This window comes from Pseudophryne corroboree, chromosome 3, assembly GCF_028390025.1.
Source record: "Pseudophryne corroboree isolate aPseCor3 chromosome 3, aPseCor3.hap2, whole genome shotgun sequence".
Taxonomy (NCBI): domain Eukaryota; kingdom Metazoa; phylum Chordata; class Amphibia; order Anura; family Myobatrachidae; genus Pseudophryne; species Pseudophryne corroboree.
Window position 1 is genome coordinate 312,952,675 of NC_086446.1, and position 21,949 is coordinate 312,974,623.

Sequence of the window (21,949 nt, forward strand, 5' to 3'; positions counted from 1 at the left end):
ACGGTGCTTGCATAACCATTCTCTATGTACTCGTGTAGGATATACTGGACAGACAAAAAGTCTGGAAATACTTGTGTAGTTACATAAACACACAGCATCAACCTCTCTGATAAACCACTCTAGGATTCAAGTCTTATAAAAGACAAAAAAAGCCCAGAGACAAGTCAGAAGTCTACCACAGGATGATTAAAGTTATCAGAACCTAAAGGCAAATAAAACATTTAATCTATTATTAACCACTTTAAATCTTGCCGAGGGTACAAACTGCAGTAATCGTTCAGGGCATGTCGCTTACCTTCACCCTCTGCAAACTTTAATGCTTAGAAAAAGCAACTGTTACTAACTCAGCTGGCAAAGCAGCTGAACAGCTGTAGAAGTCCCAAGATCACCATGGTTTTTTTAGTTGGGTGATGTCTGGTTTATGAATAAAATGTTCCAGCTACAAGAAGTTTAATCTAACAATAAGAATGTTATGTGTGAAATCTGAACACTTTGTTGCTCTTCACCTAATCAACAAAAAAGAGAGACTGTCACTTTACCAATCTTGGCTCTCAATCCATGGAGCAAGGAACTGGCGCAGCTCCATGGGAAAGCTGTCACTGTACAGCTGATGCAACTGTTCCAGGTATCTGGTGTCCAGCTGCTGCAACTGATTCCACTGCGTCATCTTGTGGCACGGAGGTCTGAAAGAGGAAACTTGTGATTACATTTTTACAAGGAAAGTTTCTATAAAATATCTATTTATTGAATTAGAAACGAAGCAGTTATGTTCTTTAGATAATTGGACTCTCACTTTCTGCTGAAATCAAAGTCAAGATGTTAGTTAGCTGTTAGTAACTACTCCTTGGGGGTCATTCAGACCCGATCGCACGCTAGCCTTTTTTGCAGCAGTGCGATCAGGTCTGAACTGCGCATGTGTATGCTCCGCTGGCAACGGGGGTCGCCGGACAGACAGATTTAACGAAAAAAGCGATCGCAAGAAGATTGACAGGAAGAGGCCGTTTGTGAGTGTCAACTGACCGTTTTTAAGGAGTGCCCGGGAGAACACAGGCGTGTCCAGCCGTTTGACGGGAGGGTTCCTGAAGTCAGCTCAAGGCCAGATTGACGCAGCGGCTGAGTAAGTCCTGAGCTGTGCACCCCTGCAAAGCGAACACCCCCTCCCCCTGTAGGCGGCAACTACCCGATTGCAGCACTGCAAAAAACGCCTGCGTGCGATCAGGTCTGAATCAGCCCCCTAGAGCAGACCACGTGGCTGTTAAGGGACCCGGCCAGAAAAAATAAATAAATAAAAATAATTCACTCCCGAGACCACAGCTCAGTCCTGTTAAGCATGCACAGTGAAGTCTTATTAGACATTCAGTTCAAAATGAAAAGCCGAAACAGGGCTTCACTGCACATGTGGATTAGTGTGTATTGCTCTGCAGGATGCGGTCAGAATACAGACAGTGGAATCCCAACACTCAGAAGCTTAAAGAATTCCAAAGGTAAATACTTTGATTGGGGTTAGGCTGTGGATGAGGAGCTGGGGGACGGGGTTAGGTTAGATTTAGGATTAAAATACTTACTGGTACCCATCAGTATTTTAACCTTCAGAATGCCGCTGTCAGAATTCTGACAGTCTGCTGGGATTTCATACCCAACCCTGCTCCCCACCCAAAAAAGGTTTTGCACACTTCTGCTCGCCAGCTCAGGTGGCTGCGAGAAGAAATATTTCAGCACTGACGCAAGAACAGAGCAACAATAGATTAGCATCTAGTAGCAGTCATGGGGAAAAAACTGAATTGCCCTCTTAATATACTAGAAACATACAAGCTGTGTGGAAGATCAAAAAAACAGAACAAAACAAAAAAACACAACACACACACTTATTGTGGTATAGAAATGCAGGTTAATGGGCTTTAAACACCGGGCATTTTCCACCGAGGTGCCCGACATCCGACGTGGCGGCATAAGTTTCTTCACTCCCCCCGTCACCTGGCCCCATAGCCCTGCATGTTGATATGGACGAGATTGTCCATATTGGTCAGCATGTATAAACGAGCCAGCACCAACGATGAACGGAGCTTGGGGCCGTGCATCATTCATCGTTGGTGCCCACACACTGATTAATGAACAAGAACGTTCATATCTTTCAGTGTTATCACTTAGTGTGTAGGGCCTATAAGTGAACATCTTGCAAAACTTTCATTTAGTATAATGTTTGAAAAAGGTGTTTTTTTTTGTTTTTTGCTATTTTCCACCTTCTGTAACTACTATGCATCCAGTTTGTATAGTCCTAAAACACCATTATTTTCTTTAGAGTGCAAAGTGTTCTGAAAAAGGTTCAAGTTGTGTGGGTGTTGCACAAAAAGAATGTGAGTAATTCATAAATCAGTCAATATAAGCTCAGCACAAGGAAGAAAAAAAAGTCCTCAACATTAAGTGTTTAACCCATAAATAATGGCTAGTAAATTTAGACCCCTACAAATCAGGACAATTTATTTTTTAAATTCTTTTACAGGGTTGCGATGTGCTTTGATTTGCATGCTTTAGGATGAAACTAAGCACAACGTTAGAAAATAATTTGTACAGTTCCAAATGCCAACAGTGATGTCAAAGGTACTAAAATCTATATCTGTACAGTTTCATGAGCGTTCTTCAGATACTTTACACCATCTGCCAGCCTTAAATGTGATATTCCTATACAAACCTCCCACTTATTGATCAATCAGCTGATACACTCTGTAAGGCAGAAGACATATCACTTAGCCTGTCACACTACAAACGTAAACATAGTCAAGAAAAGTAGCTCAGCCCACAAAATGGCTGCATCCAGCGTGTTTAGGCAATAGACCGACTAAGAATAACATATGGCATTAATCATTCTGTAAACAACCAACTGTATAAATGCATTTATCAACTTTCCTGTGATATATACTACTCTTGGCCAAAGTCAAATTAAGAATCAACCACGTTTCAAATAACACTGCCCATAAACATGGAACTATACGTACTCCTAGACAGTAGTGAGTTACAGAATAGATCATTTAAACATACATTTTCATATAAGCAAAACTTAAAAAAAAAAAAAAAATAGATCAGCAGCCTTACCAGCAAGCTGTAAATTAGAAAGGAGACCACAAATGAGACCAGCTTGTCCTGCCCAGTGTCCTGGTTTCCGATCAGCTGTGACATATGTACTTAGCACTCAGTATGTGGCCTGGCCCATTTTCTGCATTGTGCAGAGTATGAGGAGTGGAGAGGACAATAATCAGCTTTGGGAGCAGTGCAGCATACTGCGTGTATGTATACAGAACAGAAAGCAGGGAGACGCATGTTCCTTGTTCCAGACAGTATCAAACACTTCCAGTAAGAGGGGAGGTGGAGTCTGCCAGTAATCCATATACAAACACAGGATGATAATACAGACAGGTCAGCTAGAAAATACACGTTGCTGCTATGAATATTAGGGCTCCGCAATGTAATGTAGCTGTTCTGGTCTAAATAATCATTGTTATAGTAGATAGTAAACATATTTAAGAAGGATAGTAATACTAACTACAGAAAATAGTGACAAACAATCAGAGGTGTAGCTAGGTGCCATGGTGCCTGGAGCATGGGTTTGTTTTGGCGCCCTCACCCCTGTACTGAATTGGGGATGTGACGCAATATATTATATACACACACACACACACACACACACACACATTATCATCGGGTCCTGCTCTCCCAGTATAATGTCAAATGGTGCAGCGTGTCCGCATAAAACAATTAATATATAATGCAAGCATGCAGCAATGTTTCCGTGCCCTTTAATGTGTGGCACTTCTGTCAGGTGATAAATATACATACTAAATTATATTATATTATATATTATATAGATATATATATATATATATACACATACATACATACATATATATATATATATATATATATATATATATATATATATATATATATACACATACACACACATACATATATATATATATATATATATATATATATATATATATATATATATATACACACATACATATACACACACATATACATACACACAAATTATATATATATATTTTTATTTATTTTTTTACAAGACATTTTACTAAATAGAATCAGGCAGGCACAGCTGTGCAACCAGAATGCACCTCTTTTCAGTTACTTTTTTATTTATTTTTATAAATACGCTGTGTGTCCCTGCTCCTCTCCAGCAGCGTCTCTACCCATATGACATCACACACACACACATGCGCTGTGATGTCATGATGCCACACGCATGACTCTGCACTTGGGAACACAGAGGGAGGAAACAGCTCAGCCAGCTGTTAGTGATTGAACAGCTGTGAGCGGCCAGGTGGCCGGGCAGCTGGTGCCGGCGGAGTTGGACGGTGCCTTGTAATATATTTTCGGCACCTGGAGCTTGCGCTGCACTGGAGCCACCCCTCCCTACGCCCCTGCACACAATACTAAAGCACTGCTCATGGTGTTGTTACCCAAGTGCAAGCTACAGACCTCTAATTAGCAGCCTCTGTAAGATTGTTTGTGATAGGTTATATATAGAATAAACTTTTTGGGAGAATTTAATTCAGAGTGGTGGATATGATTTGCAGTTCCAGGAGGAACTCAAACTGCAAGGCTTTCTGTGCAGCCGAGCATAGGGGTACAACAAATGCAACTGGTTGTGAATAAAACAGCAATTTACTGGCTACTACTTTCACAATTTTAATCTAGGTCATTAGCTGTCCACACTAACGGAATTTCAAAACATTCAGTCATTCTACTTGACCTAATAGTCTTACATGTCCAATGTCTATGACCAAATAGAAAACAAAATTACTACAATTAGGCCAACAACTAGATCTATTGGGGTGATTAAAAAGTTTTTTTCAGATGCCAGCCAATCGATGTCACCCAACTTGTGGCCACTGTCAAAGTCAGAAAAATATCCCCATACACACTGCCATATTTGCACCGCACACTGGTCCGCGCTGCGCATGCGTACGCTCTCCCGTGAAGGCGCATACCCGCAATAGCGTGCACCCGCGGGCGCACGGTATGCGTATTTACGGTAGAGTTTATGTAATCGTAGCGTGCGACTCATTCGTTACATATTTTCAGTAATAATGTAGTTTGTAGATCATGGTCCCTTTGATAGATTCTGAAAGTTTGGTTAACATAGAATGTCCCTGAGCTGAGGAATCCCTCTTTGTATCGTAGGAAGGGTCTAACAGGAGTCATGCAGTAGTGTTTGGTACCCATCGGAAGAGTATTTAAATAGCAATATTCCGGTGTTGGTTTGGAGCGTATTAATCGCTCGTGCGAATAGTTATGGACATAAGAAGTTTATGTCCATTTCTACTATTTACTCATGCTCAGGTATGCGGCGGGAAACCTAGTTCCCCACCCACCTGAGCTGTTTGAAATCGTCACAGCCCACCTGTATGAATCAACCTATGACCTTTTGTTATGATGCAGGGCCGAATTCCGACGTCCAATGGACAATGGGATTGTAGGGACTATGAGATTGCATTGTGTGTGGGGCATAAATAGGCAGGCCGACCACATCCAGCTCTCACTCTTCAACGGTTCTCATTGCTGAAAATCGGGTGCTGGATGTCCAGGCGCATGCGATCGTTTACCCTTGTGCGTAAGTTTCTCTCCGTAATCATTGTCTTACTGTGAGCAAATTTCTCTCATCTCTCTCCATTTCTCTCTCTCTCTCTCCTTTCTCTTTTCTCTCACATCTCCCCTAGACTAGTATTGTATTGTATTAGATAGTATTGTATTTTGGTTAGGAAGTCTCTGTTATATTGTAGTGTATCATTTGTACTGTTATCCCCTTTTACAAGTATATTAGATATAATACAGTTAATAGGCTTTGGACCCTAAACCAGTATCTGTGTATTTCCTATAGTGTTAAGTGTTCACTTGAGCGTCGGTGACGCTCAAGCAGCTTTGTAGTTAGTCAGGTTACACAAGGTTGCACTTACACCCTGTACTCACATTAAGGTATTCTGTGAATTTCATTGGTATAAGGTTTAGACATAAAGGTATAGCGTTGTGAGCGTCTGCGCCGCTGGTGATCTCCTCGTGGTCTCGAGCGTCCGCTACGCCATAGCGAATCATTACTCTAGTCATAACCAATAACGTGTCCTGTGATCACTGGGCCGTGAGCGAACGTGACGCTTGAGCGTCTCGCCTACGGCTGAGCGATCGTTACGCAACTAGCGTACCATTACGGTACTTCTTAAGTAAGCAGCGTACAGTGTTCTTAGACTTCATAAAGGGTTGTTTATACGACAAAGGAATTTAGCATTGTCAATTGGGGACTCGTCCGATCCTTCTCATATCTGCACTAGGTAGATCAGCAGACATTATCCCTCCAGCAAAGGGTGGGAGGTTGTCTCGCAGTGCTGACGGGATAAGCGTCTGCTTCGCTTAGATAAAGAGTGCTGAAGGAATCCGGGAACCGGAAGTAAGAACAAAACGCTTGTGTCTTTTAAAACTGTTTTATTTCTCTTCTGTCTTGCGTATACACGCACGCATACATTTATCTGCATTTCTTTTTCAAATTTCGTATATCACTATTCCTGTTTGCCAAGTTTTATAGTTGATAGAAAGTGCTAAAAGAGATTTGCTGTTATTTCATAGTAGAGGTAATAGTTAAAGTATAGACCAACACACGGCTTGTCTGGGAGATAAGGCAGTCAGTGTGGTGTGCGGTAGATGATCAGGGATCATCTACATTGATAAAGGTAGAAATTGTGTTACGGTGGATCTTTGTTTTGCGTACACGTGTCCCTAACAAAAGACTTGCGTACGCAATCCAAACGGCAGACGCACGCAGCGTACATTACGCAACGTAGCGTCTGGTTACGCCCACGTAGCTCAAGTCACGAAAAGTTGAATTAGCGCAAAGCGATAATTAGCGCAAAGGCGATAAGTAACGCACAGCGGTAAATAACGCGACGCGGTAAATAACGCAAATCTATTTTTGGAAAAATCTGAAATTTAGTTTAACAGATCCTGCTCCTAATTGGTAACACAGTTGGACTGAAGACAATTTCTGCGCAGAAATAGATATAGAAACAAAGTGTACATGTGTTGAGTGAGTGTGTTTTTATCACATAAGTTTATATAACTTAGAGGTTGAACCAAAAGGAAAGTCGGGTACTCGTCAAGGGACACACGTGTAAGTGACATATACGGTGGCTAGGGAGGCATCCTTGGTTAAATAATATTTGAGCATTAGAGTATAGCGGACCATAAGGTAACAGACCAGGAGGTCATAAGGTAACAGACCAGGAGGTCATTAACAGACGGTAACAGACCAGGAGGTCATAAGGTAACAGGTAAAATAGACAAAGAGGTCCGCTATAAAGGTACAAGAGGCACAACGCCTGGGGTGTTGGTGCAGAACCCATATAGGCCATAAGCTCTTGCTGAAGGAATCGCGGCCGGAAACATCGATTCCATTAAATCTCTCAGTACATAACAGGTAGTGCTTATGTACTGAACGATTGGACCGCACGTAATTGTGTGCAGTAGTTAGTAATCTGACCTAATACCATTAGAGTAAAGTGGTCACAAACGCTATTTGTACATTCTGACGTGATTTGTGTAATTTTTTATTTTTAAAGGGAAGTTCGCTGGTCACTCAGGAACTATCTAACAACCCCACCTTTACTGGAAAGAGTAAGTGTCCTGCGGGTAACCCTCATATGTTCCAGTAAACCGAAGGTTCTTTTGGTAGGGCCCTGTATCGAGTACGCCAGCACCACGTCGGTGTGATCAGGTCGTATTGGTCGAGGTGGGCGAGTGAGTGGGGTACTCGGTAAACCGCCACCGCCGGCCTATTTTTGAATAATTTGGTTTGCTGTAAGGGTTCGCTGAAAACCTTGATATAAAGATCCAAGGAGGAATAAGCAACACCTGCAGATTATGGGGGCCAGTTGTTCAGGTAGGGGGCGATCAACCTCGGTTCGGGTTGATTCAGAGAACCGACCAGTCGGGTCGGCAAGATACATCATGTGTGAAAAATACGGAAGTCACACAGAATCTTTATGTGATGAATGGGAGAGAATGACTGTACAAGACAGGGACAAATTCCCAAGAATAGGTAGCTTCAGTCCAGACGTGTTACAAAATTTAAGGAGGAGGATATGTCTCGTAAAATCAACAAAGAGACGAATTCAACATCATGATTATTTACAGTTATGGCACCAGGAAGGTGAGATACAGAGAGGTTTGGCTCTGGCGGCAGGATCTGGGGCAGTCAGGAAGCTGATAGCCACAGCTCCTCCTCCACCATACATTGCAGGAGAGAAGTTGATTGCGGAGAGAAACGCACTGGGTTGTAAAACACAAACACTTAGTAACCCTGTAAATGTAAATGATGTTAACCAAGTAACTCATGCAATTATTAACCCGTGCAAGTTGTACCCTGTTTTGAACCTTCCTCAGGAGTGTGATCAAGAAGAAGATTCGGCAACAATTTCAGCTCTCTCTCTTGCGGCCACCATAGCAGAGACCACAGTAGGCACAGCGACACCCACGAGATTAGTGAAAGCCCCTAGCGGAGGGATAGGTGAGGTCGTGTCAACGGGTAAGTACGGCACCATGCACTACACTGAAACAATTGTACCACAAGTTGTAGAATCTACGCAGAATGAGGCTGTTAGAATTGCTCCTGTAAGGGTAATAGCAGTTCCCAATGGAAAAACAGATGTGTCTGGAGCCACTCCCATAAGGAACATTGCCATGTACACTCCATTTTCCCGAATGGAATTAAGAACAATAGTGTCCGAATTTCCTGACCCCAGGAAAGACTTAGTTGCTAGCCAAAAATACATCAGGGATCTAGGTAACACTGTAGAACCCAACAACAAGGATTGGCAGATACTGCTAAGAGCTTGTTTACCTTCCAATGTCGACGCAACTCAATTCTTAGTTGACTGCGCATTGGATAAAGATGTACCGCTTACAGACGTGTACAACAAGGATAATGTAAAAAGGATAAATTTACAGCTAAAAGAGTATTTCCCAGCCGTTGTTAAATGGAATAAAATATTTTCCATTAAGCAAAAGGAGTCCGAAACGGCAACAGAATATTTTCACCGGGCACTATTAGAAATGGCAAAGTACACTGGTATAGAAGACATTAAGACCAACCCAAACCATCGAGAAGTAGCAGTATCTGTACTGATGGATGGTTTGAAAGAAACATTAAAAGCTAGGGTACAGACCACACAACCATGTTGGCGAGGTCTGTCAGTGTCCACATTGAGAGAGGCTGCTATTGATCACGACAGAAACATCACTAGGCACAGGGAGTCGCAAAGTGATAAGTTGATGTCCGTAAGTATACAGGCGCTGACCACAAGGCAGCCTGCGTATGTACCACCGAATCCTGTGGGTAAGGCAAGTGTAATGACATGTTTTTCTTGTAACAGACCGGGACACTATGCACGAGAATGTAGAACAAAGAGTGTACAAAGATCTTTTCAACCCCCTAGACAACGACACGACACACGACATTGGGAGCAGGGTCCACAGAGGCGGAGTTTTGAGCCACATACAGGGGAAACAAAAAGATATCCCCCGAACAGAGATTGGCATGCCTCTGGTAGTTCCCAGCTAACCCCCTCACAAGTAGTCGCTGCCAGCGGGATTCAGGGAGGTCAACATACCCAATAGGGGTGTGGCCATACCTGTAATCTGCACCCAGTTAAGTTGATTGCTAGTCTTGGAAGCGAACCAGAGATTGCAATCAATGTAGCTGGTAAAACTTTAAACTTTCTTGTAGACACAGGGGCGGCCAAGTCAGTGATAAATTCGACAGTGGGCATGAGAACCACTGGTAGGACAATTCCAGCCATGGGAGTAACAGGAGTAGTCCAGCACTACCCTGTTAGCAAACCAGCCGAGATTACAATAGGGCCTTTGCATACCAAGCATTCCTTTTTGCTGGCTGCATCGGCACCAACTAATCTCCTGGGTAGAGACTTACTATGTAAAATGGGTTGCGTCATTTATTGTACTCCTGAAGGTGTATTCTTGGACATACCTGAGAATCACGCTCAGGAGGTACGAGACATGTTAGACTCCCCATCAAAATTAATGTCACATTCCATTATGACAAATAGGAATCCATCCCAAGTAGAAGAGATGACATCTCAGATACCAGAGTCACTTTGGACAAAAGATGGACAGGACACTGGATTAATGGCAAACGTAGCTCCAGTAATTGTACAAGTAAAAGATGGTAGGATAGCTCCAAAAATCCCACAGTATCCTCTGAAGCCAGAGGTGGAGTTAGGAGTTTTTCCCGTAATAGAGCGCTTGCTACAACAGGGCATTCTAGTAAGAACGTCCAGCACAGCAAATAGTCCCATCTTCCCTGTTAAAAAGAGTGGGGGGAGGGGTTACAGGCTAGTGCAGGATCTAAGGGGGATTAACAAAATAGTTGAGAGTCAGTTCCCCGTAGTGCCTAATCCAGCTGTCATCCTAATGCAAATTCCTCCCACTGCCAAATTTTTCACTGTTATTGACCTCTGCTCCGCTTTCTTTTCGGTACCTCTGCACCCTGACAGCCAATATTTGTTTGCATTCACATACAGAGGAGTCCAATACACGTGGACGCGGTTACCCCAAGGTTTCATAGATAGTCCAAGTATATTTTCTCAGGCTTTGCATGATTGTTTACAGTCTTTCCAACCAGAGAGTGGATCAGTATTGATACAGTATGTGGATGATTTACTGCTGTGTTCAGATTCACTGGAAGCTTCCCTGAAGGATACGAAACAGCTCCTGTTTCATCTTTCAGACACAGGTCACAAGGTTTCCAAAGACAAGTTACAATTATGCCAGACTAAGGTAAAATATTTGGGACACTGTCTAACACAAGGACTGAGACACCTGACCGCTGATAGAATCCAAGCCATTAGAGACATGACACTGCCACAAACCCAGCAACAGATCAGGACGTTTTTAGGAATGTGTGGGTATTGCCGTAATTGGATCCCAGGGTTTTCCATATTGGCGCTACCTTTGCAGGAAATGGTCTCCTCAAACAAACCTGATCGGATTTCGCATACAGACGAATCTGAAACAGCATTTGAGAGACTCAAACAGTGTCTAACGCAGGCACCAGCACTAGGTATGCCAGACTATGGGAAACCCTTTGAACTATACGGAACAGAAAGTGCTGGGTGCGCAGCAGGTGTACTAACCCAAAAACACGGTGACGCCAGCAGGCCAGTTGCATACTACAGCGCTCAGCTAGACACGGTAGCGCGATCCCTCCCCACATGCTTGCGCAGCGTTGCGGCGATAGCATTGCTAGTGACGAAAAGCGAAGATGTCGTGCTAGGCCACAACCTCACAATCCATACACCGCATGCGGTATCTGCCTTATTGAATTCTGCCCAAACCAGACACGTCTCATCTGCAAGGTTTACAAGATGGGAATTGGCATTAATGGCCCCAGTAAACATCACCATAAGGAGATGCAGCGCATTAAATCCTGCAACTTTTCTCCCAGGTGTGCCTGGTCAGGCACAAAGGGTGGAAGGTGAGAGTGATGGGGAAGGAGGATTTAATGCAAAGGAAGATACACATGATTGTATGGAATATTTGACCCAAAATTTTACCGCAAGGCCTGACATCAGTGACAATCCACTGGAAGATGCAGAACTCACGTTCTACACTGACGGTAGTTGTCATAGACAGTCAGACTCGGGAGACTTGTGTACTGGATACGCAGTCGTAGATGACCAAGACACCATAGAAGCGGAACCGCTAGGCCCACCTCACTCAGCCCAGGTTGCTGAACTGGTCGCCCTAACCAGAGCATGTGAATTGGCTAAGGGTAAGTCAGCCAATATCTACACCGATTCTAGATACGCCTTCGGGGTAGTACATGATTTCGGAGCCTTATGGCGCCTCAGAAATTTCATGACGGCGGCTGGTACACCGATAGCGCATGCAGCATATATAAAAAGGCTTCTAACAGCGATACAGGAACCCAACAGAGTGGCTGTTATCAAATGTAAAGCACATACATATAGCCAAGACCCAGTATCCCTTGGTAACAGCCGAGCAGACGAAGCCGCAAAGCTTGCAGCTGCTACTCCCATACAGACAGACACCACACAACTGATGGTATTTAATACCATCAACACACAGAAGTTGTGTGAGATGCAGAATTTGTGTTCCACACAGGAAAGAGCAGTCTGGAAGGCAAAGGGATATGGCCAGGAGTCCTCAGGGCTCTGGACGGATGGACATGGTAAACCAGTGGCCCCCAGGGCATACCTTCCATGTCTGGCTGAAGCAGCTCACGGGCTGACTCATCTAGGCAAGGAGGGGATGTGCAAATTGGTAAGAGCATACTGGTGCGCCCCAGGATTCTCCTCTCATGCGAGTAAAAGAGCAATGTCATGCCTTACCTGTCTGAGAAAGAATATTGGAAAAGCAATACCTACAGAACCATCCCATATCCCACCTGCCGGCGGCCCTTTCCAGGTAATACAAATTGACTTCATTCAATTACCCCCATGTCGAAATTTGAAATATGTACTTGTCTGTATAGATGTTTTCTCGAATTGGGTCGAAGCTTTTCCAGCAGCTACAAATACCGCTATGTTTACAGCTAAGAAAATTGTGCAGGAATTTGTATGTAGATATGGTATCCCTAGAATCATTGAAAGTGATAGGGGTACCCATTTTACAGGTGATGTCTTTCAAGGAATGTGTAAGTTGATGGGAATTGATAGCAAGCTGCACACTCCGTACCGTCCACAGGCGAGCGCGAAGGTCGAAAGAGTGAACAGCACTATTAAAAATAAATTGAGTAAAGTAATGGCAGAGACAGGATTGACGTGGCCAGAAGCTTTACCCATTGTTTTGTATAGCATCAGAACCACTCCCAGGTCCCCTCTTAATCTGTCCCCTTTTGAAATTCTGTTTGGTCGACAACCGCATGTCATGATTAACCCTCAGGATGATTTGAAATGTAACAATGAAGTAACTGTAAAGTACTTGATTAACATGAGTAAACAGTTGAGGAATCAAAATGATAATCTGAAGTTGGTGATTCCTGATTTACCAGATAGTAATTGTCATGACATTGAACCTGGGGATTATGTAATGATACGAAATTTTCTACGCTCAGGTTGTCTTATTGATAGATGGGAAGGACCATACCAGGTCTTATTGACTAGCACCACAGCATTGAAGGTTGCTGAGAGAGAGACTTGGGTCCATTCATCCCACTGCAAAAAGGTTGCTGACCCAGAGAAGTCCCGTGATAAGGAACAGACGGTAGAAGTTGTATCACTGGAGTGTCTGTTCCAGGAGGACTGAGGCGGCACCTGAGCCTTGAAGATCGAAAGCAGCTGTCGACTCCCCTCTCCCTTTTATTGTTTTTCTCCACTTCCCATCCCCTCTCCCTTAAAATTTCTTTTTCCCCCTTCTCATTCTTCTCCATTTCCTCCTCAAAGATGGACTTGCCCCAAGAGACTGTGATCCGGATTTTGATGTTAACCATGATGTTGACCAGAGCAGTCTGTTCCGGCGAGAGTACCATAGAGGTCGAGAGAGGATCTGGAATGGGTTCCGATTATGATGATGGAGGCGTAGTTTTCCAAGATCAACCAAACCAACAAGCAAAGGCGAGTATCAGAAAACGATCCGATAGAAGAAATTGTGATGGATTGTTAGCTGAAGAAAATTGTATCTGTAGGCTCTGTGATAATCTGGTTGAAGATGGATGCATAAAGAAATGCCAATCCAGTTTTAATATCCATATGGACCGGCATCCATTGAGTGACTATCACTCTTAGTGGGTAATGTGTTAAACAAAACAGATTGTTGGGTATGCTCTCAAGTACCTCAGGGTCATAGCAAATCAGGGCTAGTACCATTTCCTTTAACGTTAGGGGAGGTACTTGAGCTAAGTGGTGGGAGACCGGTGGACCGGAGATTTAACATCTCCAGCCCTCCTAGTTTGAAGCTCCACCAATACCATGTGGATAGGTCCCTCTTATGTTTTAATATCTCCAATCCCCGTAAGCCGGGAAATTGGGAAGTGTCATGGAGCAACCTTACCATGACCTTTTCACACAGAGCAGATAGAATGCCTACAGATACAGAGCTTGTACGCCACATAGCCAGTAGAGGAAAATCTTTCCGGTATCGATATACCTTAGGAAATAGGATTACTAGAGTTGGAGAGGTATCACCAGGATACTGTTCACATATCGTACAAACTGATACGTGCATTAAGCAGATGGAAGAATTAGGGTCAGGAGATTTCACCTGGAAGGTTTGTAACATGGTAATGTCCTTCTCCGTCCCATATGTTCTCCCCGATGATGCATATTTCATATGCGGGAGAAAGGCGTACAAGTGGCTTGCCCCAAACTCTGAAGGATTGTGTTATATTGGAAAAGTATTGCCTGAAGTGATGACTGTTACACATGACAAAATGAAGGACATACACCGTGGTGCCCAAGCTCCTTATACTCACACTCATTACGAGCACCGAGTTAAAAGACAACTGTCAGAAAGGTTAGAGCATCCGGCCTCTGATCTTATCCATGAATCCACCGGGATTCAGGTTCTGGTAGCGTTAGATTTCACTCGTACCGCTCGAGGAGTGATGAATTATAGATACATTTCCGCACTCGCCAATTTGTTAGATAATATCACTGAAATGTATGATGACACGTTTAGATACACTGGAAGAGAACTTCAAGCTTACAAAACAGAACTAGTTCAGCATAGGATGGTTCTTAATTATCTTACAGCAGTAACAGGCGGATATTGTGTTACATTGGCAACACAGTATGGCATAAAGTGTTGCACGTATATCACAAATAACACCGAGGATCCGGTAGAAGTCATAGACCAAAAGATGGACGATATTCTGCAATTAAAGTGGGAATTTCGTCGAAAACACAATCTCACCCTTGCTGCTGTAGGTAATGAGCTGACTGGTTGGGTGTCATGGTTGAACCCGCGAAATTGGTTCTCCGGTTTGGGAGACTGGGCTCAAGGAGTCATAATGGATGTTGGAAAGTTTCTACTATGTATCTTGGGTGTCGTTATATCGATTGGATTGATATTTAGATGCGGGCAGGCTTTAATGAGGTGCAAACAAAGTACAAAAGTGATGAGCTTGAGGAGTGAGGAAACTGTAATTAACCTGGATTTGATTTATGACCCAATGATAGAAACCAGAATGTGATGAAAATGCGATTACACGGTCCGTTTCTTTCACCTGTTTTTCTGCTTTTCTCCAAGATACAAAGACCCCCTTGGACGAGGAAGTTGACGAGACGCTATACAGACAACAGACAAGCACCAAAGATGAAGTTTTGACAACCTATGATATGGACACTTGATGAACTTTGCCATGGATCCCCAGTTTCCCTAGTATTTTTAAACTCACGCTAGCCCAACATTTTTTGTAAATCCGATGGCTCTGACAAAGCTATTTGCTCATGCCCAAGGAGCAATACAGCGCAAAGAAGACGACTCTCAACAGATACCGAACAAAACTTCAACAACAGATGTACATTTCCCTGACATAGAATATCATTGCATTTCCCATAAGTGTTCTTCACCTTCATTTCTACAACCCTCAGGTAATAACACACATAGTATAGGGAATACAGGCACAGATATCAGCAATCACATATCCCCCCATTCATGTATCATCAACTAAAATGTGCTCCCCATTTTGTTCAAAATCCGAAAAGAGCTCGGTAAAGTTTGACAGCCCATCCACAGACCTGTACCACAGGATAAGAAGGCATTCAAATGTATACTTCGCAATACCTCGAAGCTTGATGTACCACACGTACGGCACGATGATACATGACCCTCCAAACATGGACTCATACACACATGCTTCTGCTTTCTCACTAGGTCATACCCTCTTCACACCTACTCCTCTCTCCTCCCTCACCCAACCATGGAAATGAATTAACCACTGACATATTTTTCTCCTTTTGAAATGTTTTCAGGAAGTGGCAGTTATTATTGACTGCCAAAGGGTGGACTGTCAAAGTCAGAAAAATATCCCCATACACACTGCCATATTTGCACCGCACACTGGTCCGCGCTGCGCATGCGTACGCTCTCCCGTGAAGGCGCATACCCGCAATAGCGTGCACCCGCGGGCACACGGTATGCGTATTTACGGTAGAGTTTATGTAATCGTAGCGTGCGACTCATTCGTTACATATTTTCAGTAATAATGTAGTTTGTAGATCATGGTCCCTTTGATAGATTCTGAAAGTTTGGTTAACATAGAATGTCCCTGAGCTGAGGAATCCCTCTTTGTATCGTAGGAAGGGTCTAACAGGAGTCATGCAGTAGTGTTTGGTACCCATCGGAAGAGTATTTAAATAGCAATATTCCGGTGTTGGTTTGGAGCGTATTAATCGCTCGTGCGAATAGTTATGGACATAAGAAGTTTATGTCCATTTCTACTATTTACTCATGCTCAGGTATGCGGCGGGAAACCTAGTTCCCCACCCACCTGAGCTGTTTGAAATCGTCACAGCCCACCTGTATGAATCAACCTATGACCTTTTGTTATGATGCAGGGCCGAATTCCGACGTCCAATGGACAATGGGATTGTAGGGACTATGAGATTGCATTGTGTGTGGGGCATAAATAGGCAGGCCGACCACATCCAGCTCTCACTCTTCAACGGTTCTCATTGCTGAAAATCGGGTGCTGGATGTCCAGGCGCATGCGATCGTTTACCCTTGTGCGTAAGTTTCTCTCCGTAATCATTGTCTTACTGTGAGCAAATTTCTCTCATCTCTCTCCATTTCTCTCTCTCCTTTCTCTTTTCTCTCACATCTCCCCTAGACTAGTATTGTATTGTATTAGATAGTATTGTATTTTGGTTAGGAAGTCTCTGTTATATTGTAGTGTATCATTTGTACTGTTATCCCCTTTTACAAGTATATTAGATATAATACAGTTAATAGGCTTTGGACCCTAAACCAGTATCTGTGTATTTCCTATAGTGTTAAGTGTTCACTTGAGCGTCGGTGACGCTCAAGCAGCTTTGTAGTTAGTCAGGTTACACAAGGTTGCACTTACACCCTGTACTCACATTAAGGTATTCTGTGAATTTCATTGGTATAAGGTTTAGACATAAAGGTATAGCGTTGTGAGCGTCTGCGCCGCTGGTGATCTCCTCGTGGTCTCGAGCGTCCGCTACGCCATAGCGAATCATTACTCTAGTCATAACCAATAACGTGTCCTGTGATCACTGGGCCGTGAGCGAACGTGACGCTTGAGCGTCTCGCCTACGGCTGAGCGATCGTTACGCAACTAGCGTACCATTACGGTACTTCTTAAGTAAGCAGCGTACAGTGTTCTTAGACTTCATAAAGGGTTGTTTATACGACAAAGGAATTTAGCATTGTCACCACCTTATACCCGGGATGTGGAACACTGTTCCAAACTGGGTCAGAGATGGGGCAAACCCTCTCTCTCACTGGTGCCGTTCCAGCACTTGGAGACGACATCTCCTTGCGCCTGAATGCAGCTCTCCCCATGCTGTAAAGGGGACCCGGGTTACCCGTTTACACTGCAGGTCACCTGGGTCCTTATCAGAAAAGCCCTGCTAGCTGCCAAGGGCTAAATTATTAAACCTTCTAAAAATGATAAGTGGTGATGTTGCCCATTGCAACCAATCAGATTCTATCATTTTCCTAGTATGCAATAGAGAAATGATCTGATTGGTTGCTATGGGAAACATCACAACTTATCATTTTAAGAAGGTTTAGTACATTTACCACCAGGATTAGTTTCCGGGATTACTGGACCCGAGTGGAGCCTTTGCCACTGAGCAAATAACTAGGTCGGTGCACGTTCAATCACATGCAAAAACTCGGGTTTTTAAAAGGCAGTGGAAGAGGGGTGTAAGACAACCACTTGCTCACAGAGCACAGATGAAGAATGGGAGTTTTCCTAGCAACAGCTATTTCTTATATTGCGCATCTTTTTTTTTGGGGGGGGGGAGGGGATGGGGGAGTTTGTTGTAAACTTTACATCTATAATACTACAAAATGGATTTTCAAATATAGGTTCGACTCTAAGTTTAGCACTCAAAACTCACTGGGGTCGATTCAATTCACAGACAGTTGAATAGCACCAGGAATTAGCTCCCGGCGCTATTCAATTCAGCTCAAGTTAAGTCGGCGAATGCCCGTTCTCACGGACTTAACAGGTTGATTTGTCGGGAGACCGGGCATTCTCTGAATTAACTCCCCGTCGCAATGCCGATTCCCGACAGAATCAGCCTTGCGCCGGCCGCACTTTTATCAGATTTATTATTATTATTCACCAGGAAATCTATGTTGACAAACTGACAAACTGAAGCAGACCGCTCAAATTTATACTCGAGTTAAAATGAAATCAAACATTGTGCAAGAACACTGTGTTCTATCCTTGTGATTTATGGTCATACACACCTCTCGCAAAGCATTTTTATTAATACAGGAAACACCCTGACATTTTCAGAAGCAATGTGCATCCATATGACTGCTTATATGAACAGTAGCATTTCTGCACGAGAATGAACAGTAGAAAAAATCTAAATCAAATTAAATTTTTGGTGTGACCACCCTTTCAAAACAGAATCAACTCTCCTAGAGGGATCGGTATGTTATCCCGGCAGACGGGCTGCTGGTGGTCACAATATCGACGCCGGAATCACGCTGTTCACGATCCTGACAGGGGTGAACTCGGCAGGGAGGTTATTCCAAACATCTTTAAGAACTAACTACAGATCTTCGGTGGATGTAGGCTTGGTCAAATCCTTCTGTCTTTCCATGTAATCCCAGACAGACTCAATGATGGTGAGATCAGGGCTCTGTGGGGGCCATAGTTACTTCTAGGACTCCTTGGTCTACTTTACGCCGAAGATAGTTCTTAATGACCTTGGCTGTATATGTTTATGGTCATTGTCCTGCTGCAGAATAAATTTGGAGCCAATCAGTCTCCCTGATGAAATTGCATGATGAAATACCGGCCTGTATTTCTCAGCATTGAGTATACCATGAATCCTGACCACATCCCCAATTCCATTCACTAAAATGCAGCCCCAAACTTGCAAGGAACCTCCACCATGCTTCACTGTTGCCTGGAGACACTCATTATACCACTCTCCAAACTCCCTTCTGTTACAAATATTTCCACCTTTGGCTCATCAGTCCAGAGTATCTGCTGCCATTTGTCTGCACCCCAGTTCCTACATTTTTTTTTGTGCATAGTTGAGTCACTTGGCCTTGTTTACACGTCAAAGGTATTGCTTTTTGGACGCAATTCTTCCATGAAGACCACTTCTGGCCAGACTTCTCCAAACAGTAGATCGGTGTACTTGGGTGCCACAGGATCTTCCAGGTCTTAGTGATGGCACTGCTGGACATCTTCTGATTTCAAAGGGAAGTAAGCATGATGCGTCCTTCATCTGATGCACTTAGTTTCCTTGGCTGACCACTGCATCAACGATCCACAGCGTTGCCAGTTTCTTTGCGCTTCCTCAAAGCAGCTTGAACAGGCAACCACAGTCTGCTTTGAAATCATTGCCTGGGAGAGACCTTACTAATGCAGTATAACTACCTTGTGTCTTATTACTATGCTCAGTCTTGCCATGAAACAGTCTCCCATAATCTCACCTTTATAGCAGAGTTTTGCTATTCCTCACCCAGTTTTAAATCTCCTACACAGTTGTTTATGTTTCAGTTAATGACTGTTTCAAACTACATATGAAAAATAAGAATTTACTTACCGATAATTCTATTTCTCGTAGTCCGTAGTGGATGCTGGGGACTCCGTAAGGACCATGGGGAATAGCGGCTCCGCAGGAGACAGGGCACAAAAGTAAAGCTTTAGGACTACCTGGTGTGCACTGGCTCCTCCCCCTATGACCCTCCTCCAAGCCTCAGTTAGGATACTGTGCCCGGACGAGCGTACACAATAAGGAAGGATTTTGAATCCCGGGTAAGACTCATACCAGCCACACCAATCACACCGTATAACTTGTGATCTAAACCCAGTTAACAGCATGATAACAGAGGAGCCTCTAGAAAAGATGGCTCACTACAGCAATAACCCGATTTTTGGTAACAATAACTATGTACAAGTATTGCAGACAATCCGCACTTGGGATGGGCGCCCAGCATCCACTACGGACTACGAGAAATAGAATTATCGGTAAGTAAATTCTTATTTTCTCTGACGTCCTAGTGGATGCTGGTGACTCCGTAAGGACCATGGGGATTATACCAAAGCTCCCAAACGGGCGGGAGAGTGCGGATGACTCTGCAGCACCAAATGAGAGAACTCCAGGTCCTCCTCAGCCAGGGTATCAAATTTGTAGAATTTTACAAACGTATTTGCTCCTGACCAAGTAGCTGCTCGGCAAAGTTGTAAAGCCGAGACCCCTCGGGCAGCCGCCCAAGATGAGCCCACCTTCCTTGTGGAGTGGGCATTTACAGATTTTTGGCTGTGGCAGGCCTGCCACAGAATGTGCAAGCTGAATTGTACTACAAATCCAACAAGCAATAGTCTGCTTAGAAGCAGGAGCACCCAGCTTGTTGGGTGCATACAGGATAAACAGCGAGTCAGATTTTCTGACTCCAGCCGTCCTGGAAACATTTTCAGGGCCCTGACAAACATCTAGCAACTTGGAGTCCTCCAAGTCCCTAGTAGCCGCAGGCACCACAATAGGTTGGTTCAGGTGAAACGCTGAAACCACCTTAGGGAGAAACTGAGGACGAGTCCTCAATTCCGCCCTGTCCGAATGGAAAATCAGATAAGGGCTTTTACAGGATAAAGCCGCCAATTCTGACACGCGCCTGGCCCAGGCCAGGGCCAACAGCATGACCACTTCCCATGTGAGATATTTTAACTCCACAGATTTAAGTGGTTCAAACCAATGTGACTTTTGGAACCCAAAAACTACATTGAGATCCCAAGGTGCCACTGGAGGCACAAAAGGAGGCTGTATATGCAGTACCCCTTTTACAAACGTCTGAACTTCAGGGACTGAAGCTAGTTCTTTTTGGAAGAAAATTGACAGGGCCGAAATTTGAACCTTAATGGACCCCAATTTCAGGCCCATAGACACTCCTGTTTGCAGGAAATGTAGGAATCGACCCAGTTGAATTTCCTCCGTCGGGCCTTACTGGCCTCGCACCACGCAACATATTTTCGCCAAATGCGGTGATAATGTTTTGCGGTTACATCCTTCCTGGCTTTGATCAGGATAGGGATGACTTCATCCGGAATGCCTTTTTTCCTTCAGGATCCGGCGTTCAACCGCCATGCCGTCAAACGCAGCCGCGGTAAGTCTTGGAACAGACAGGGTCCTTGCTGGAGCAGGTCCCTTCTTAGAGGTAGAGGCCACGGATCCTCCGTGAGCATCTCTTGAAGTTCCGGTTACCAAGTCCTTCTTGGCCAATCCGGAGCCACGAATATAGTGCTTACTCCTCTCCATCTTATAATTCTCAGTACCTTGGGTATGAGAGGCAGAGGAGGGAACACATACACTGACTGGTACACCCACGGTGTTACCAGAGCGTCTACAGCTATTGCCTGAGGGTCCCTTGACCTGGCGCAATACCTGTCGAGTTTTTCCCAACGGTTTATAATCATGTGGAAGACTTCTGGGTGAAGTCCCCACTCTCCCGGGTGGAGGTCGTGTCTGCTGAGGAAGTCTGCTTCCCAGTTGTCCACTCCCGGAATGAATACTGCTGACAGTGCTATCACATGATTTTCCGCCCAGCGAAGAAACCTTGCAGCTTCTGCCATTGCCCTCCTGCTTCTTGTGCCACCCTGTCTGTTTACGTGGGTGACTGCCGTGATGTTGTCCGACTGGATCAACACCGGCTGACCTTGAAGCAGAGGTCTTGCTAAGCTTAGAGTATT

General features: G+C 44.1%; 1 protein-coding gene across 5 annotated transcripts in view; it reads right to left on the minus strand.

Moving 5' to 3' along the window:
* STAT3 (signal transducer and activator of transcription 3) overlaps positions 1 to 21,949 on the minus strand; it is a 308,823-nt gene that overhangs the window by 183,626 nt on the left and 103,248 nt on the right. For 4 of the 5 annotated variants that reach the window (XM_063959434.1, XM_063959433.1, XM_063959430.1 and 1 more), the window contains exon 2: positions 540 to 683. In XM_063959434.1, the coding sequence (XP_063815504.1) occupies positions 540 to 667 (128 nt within the window). In that variant the 5' untranslated portion in view covers positions 668 to 683. Of the gene's footprint in view, positions 1 to 539; positions 684 to 3,090; positions 3,191 to 21,949 lie in introns of those variants that run through there. The other variant, XM_063959431.1, reaches the window with a different exon arrangement.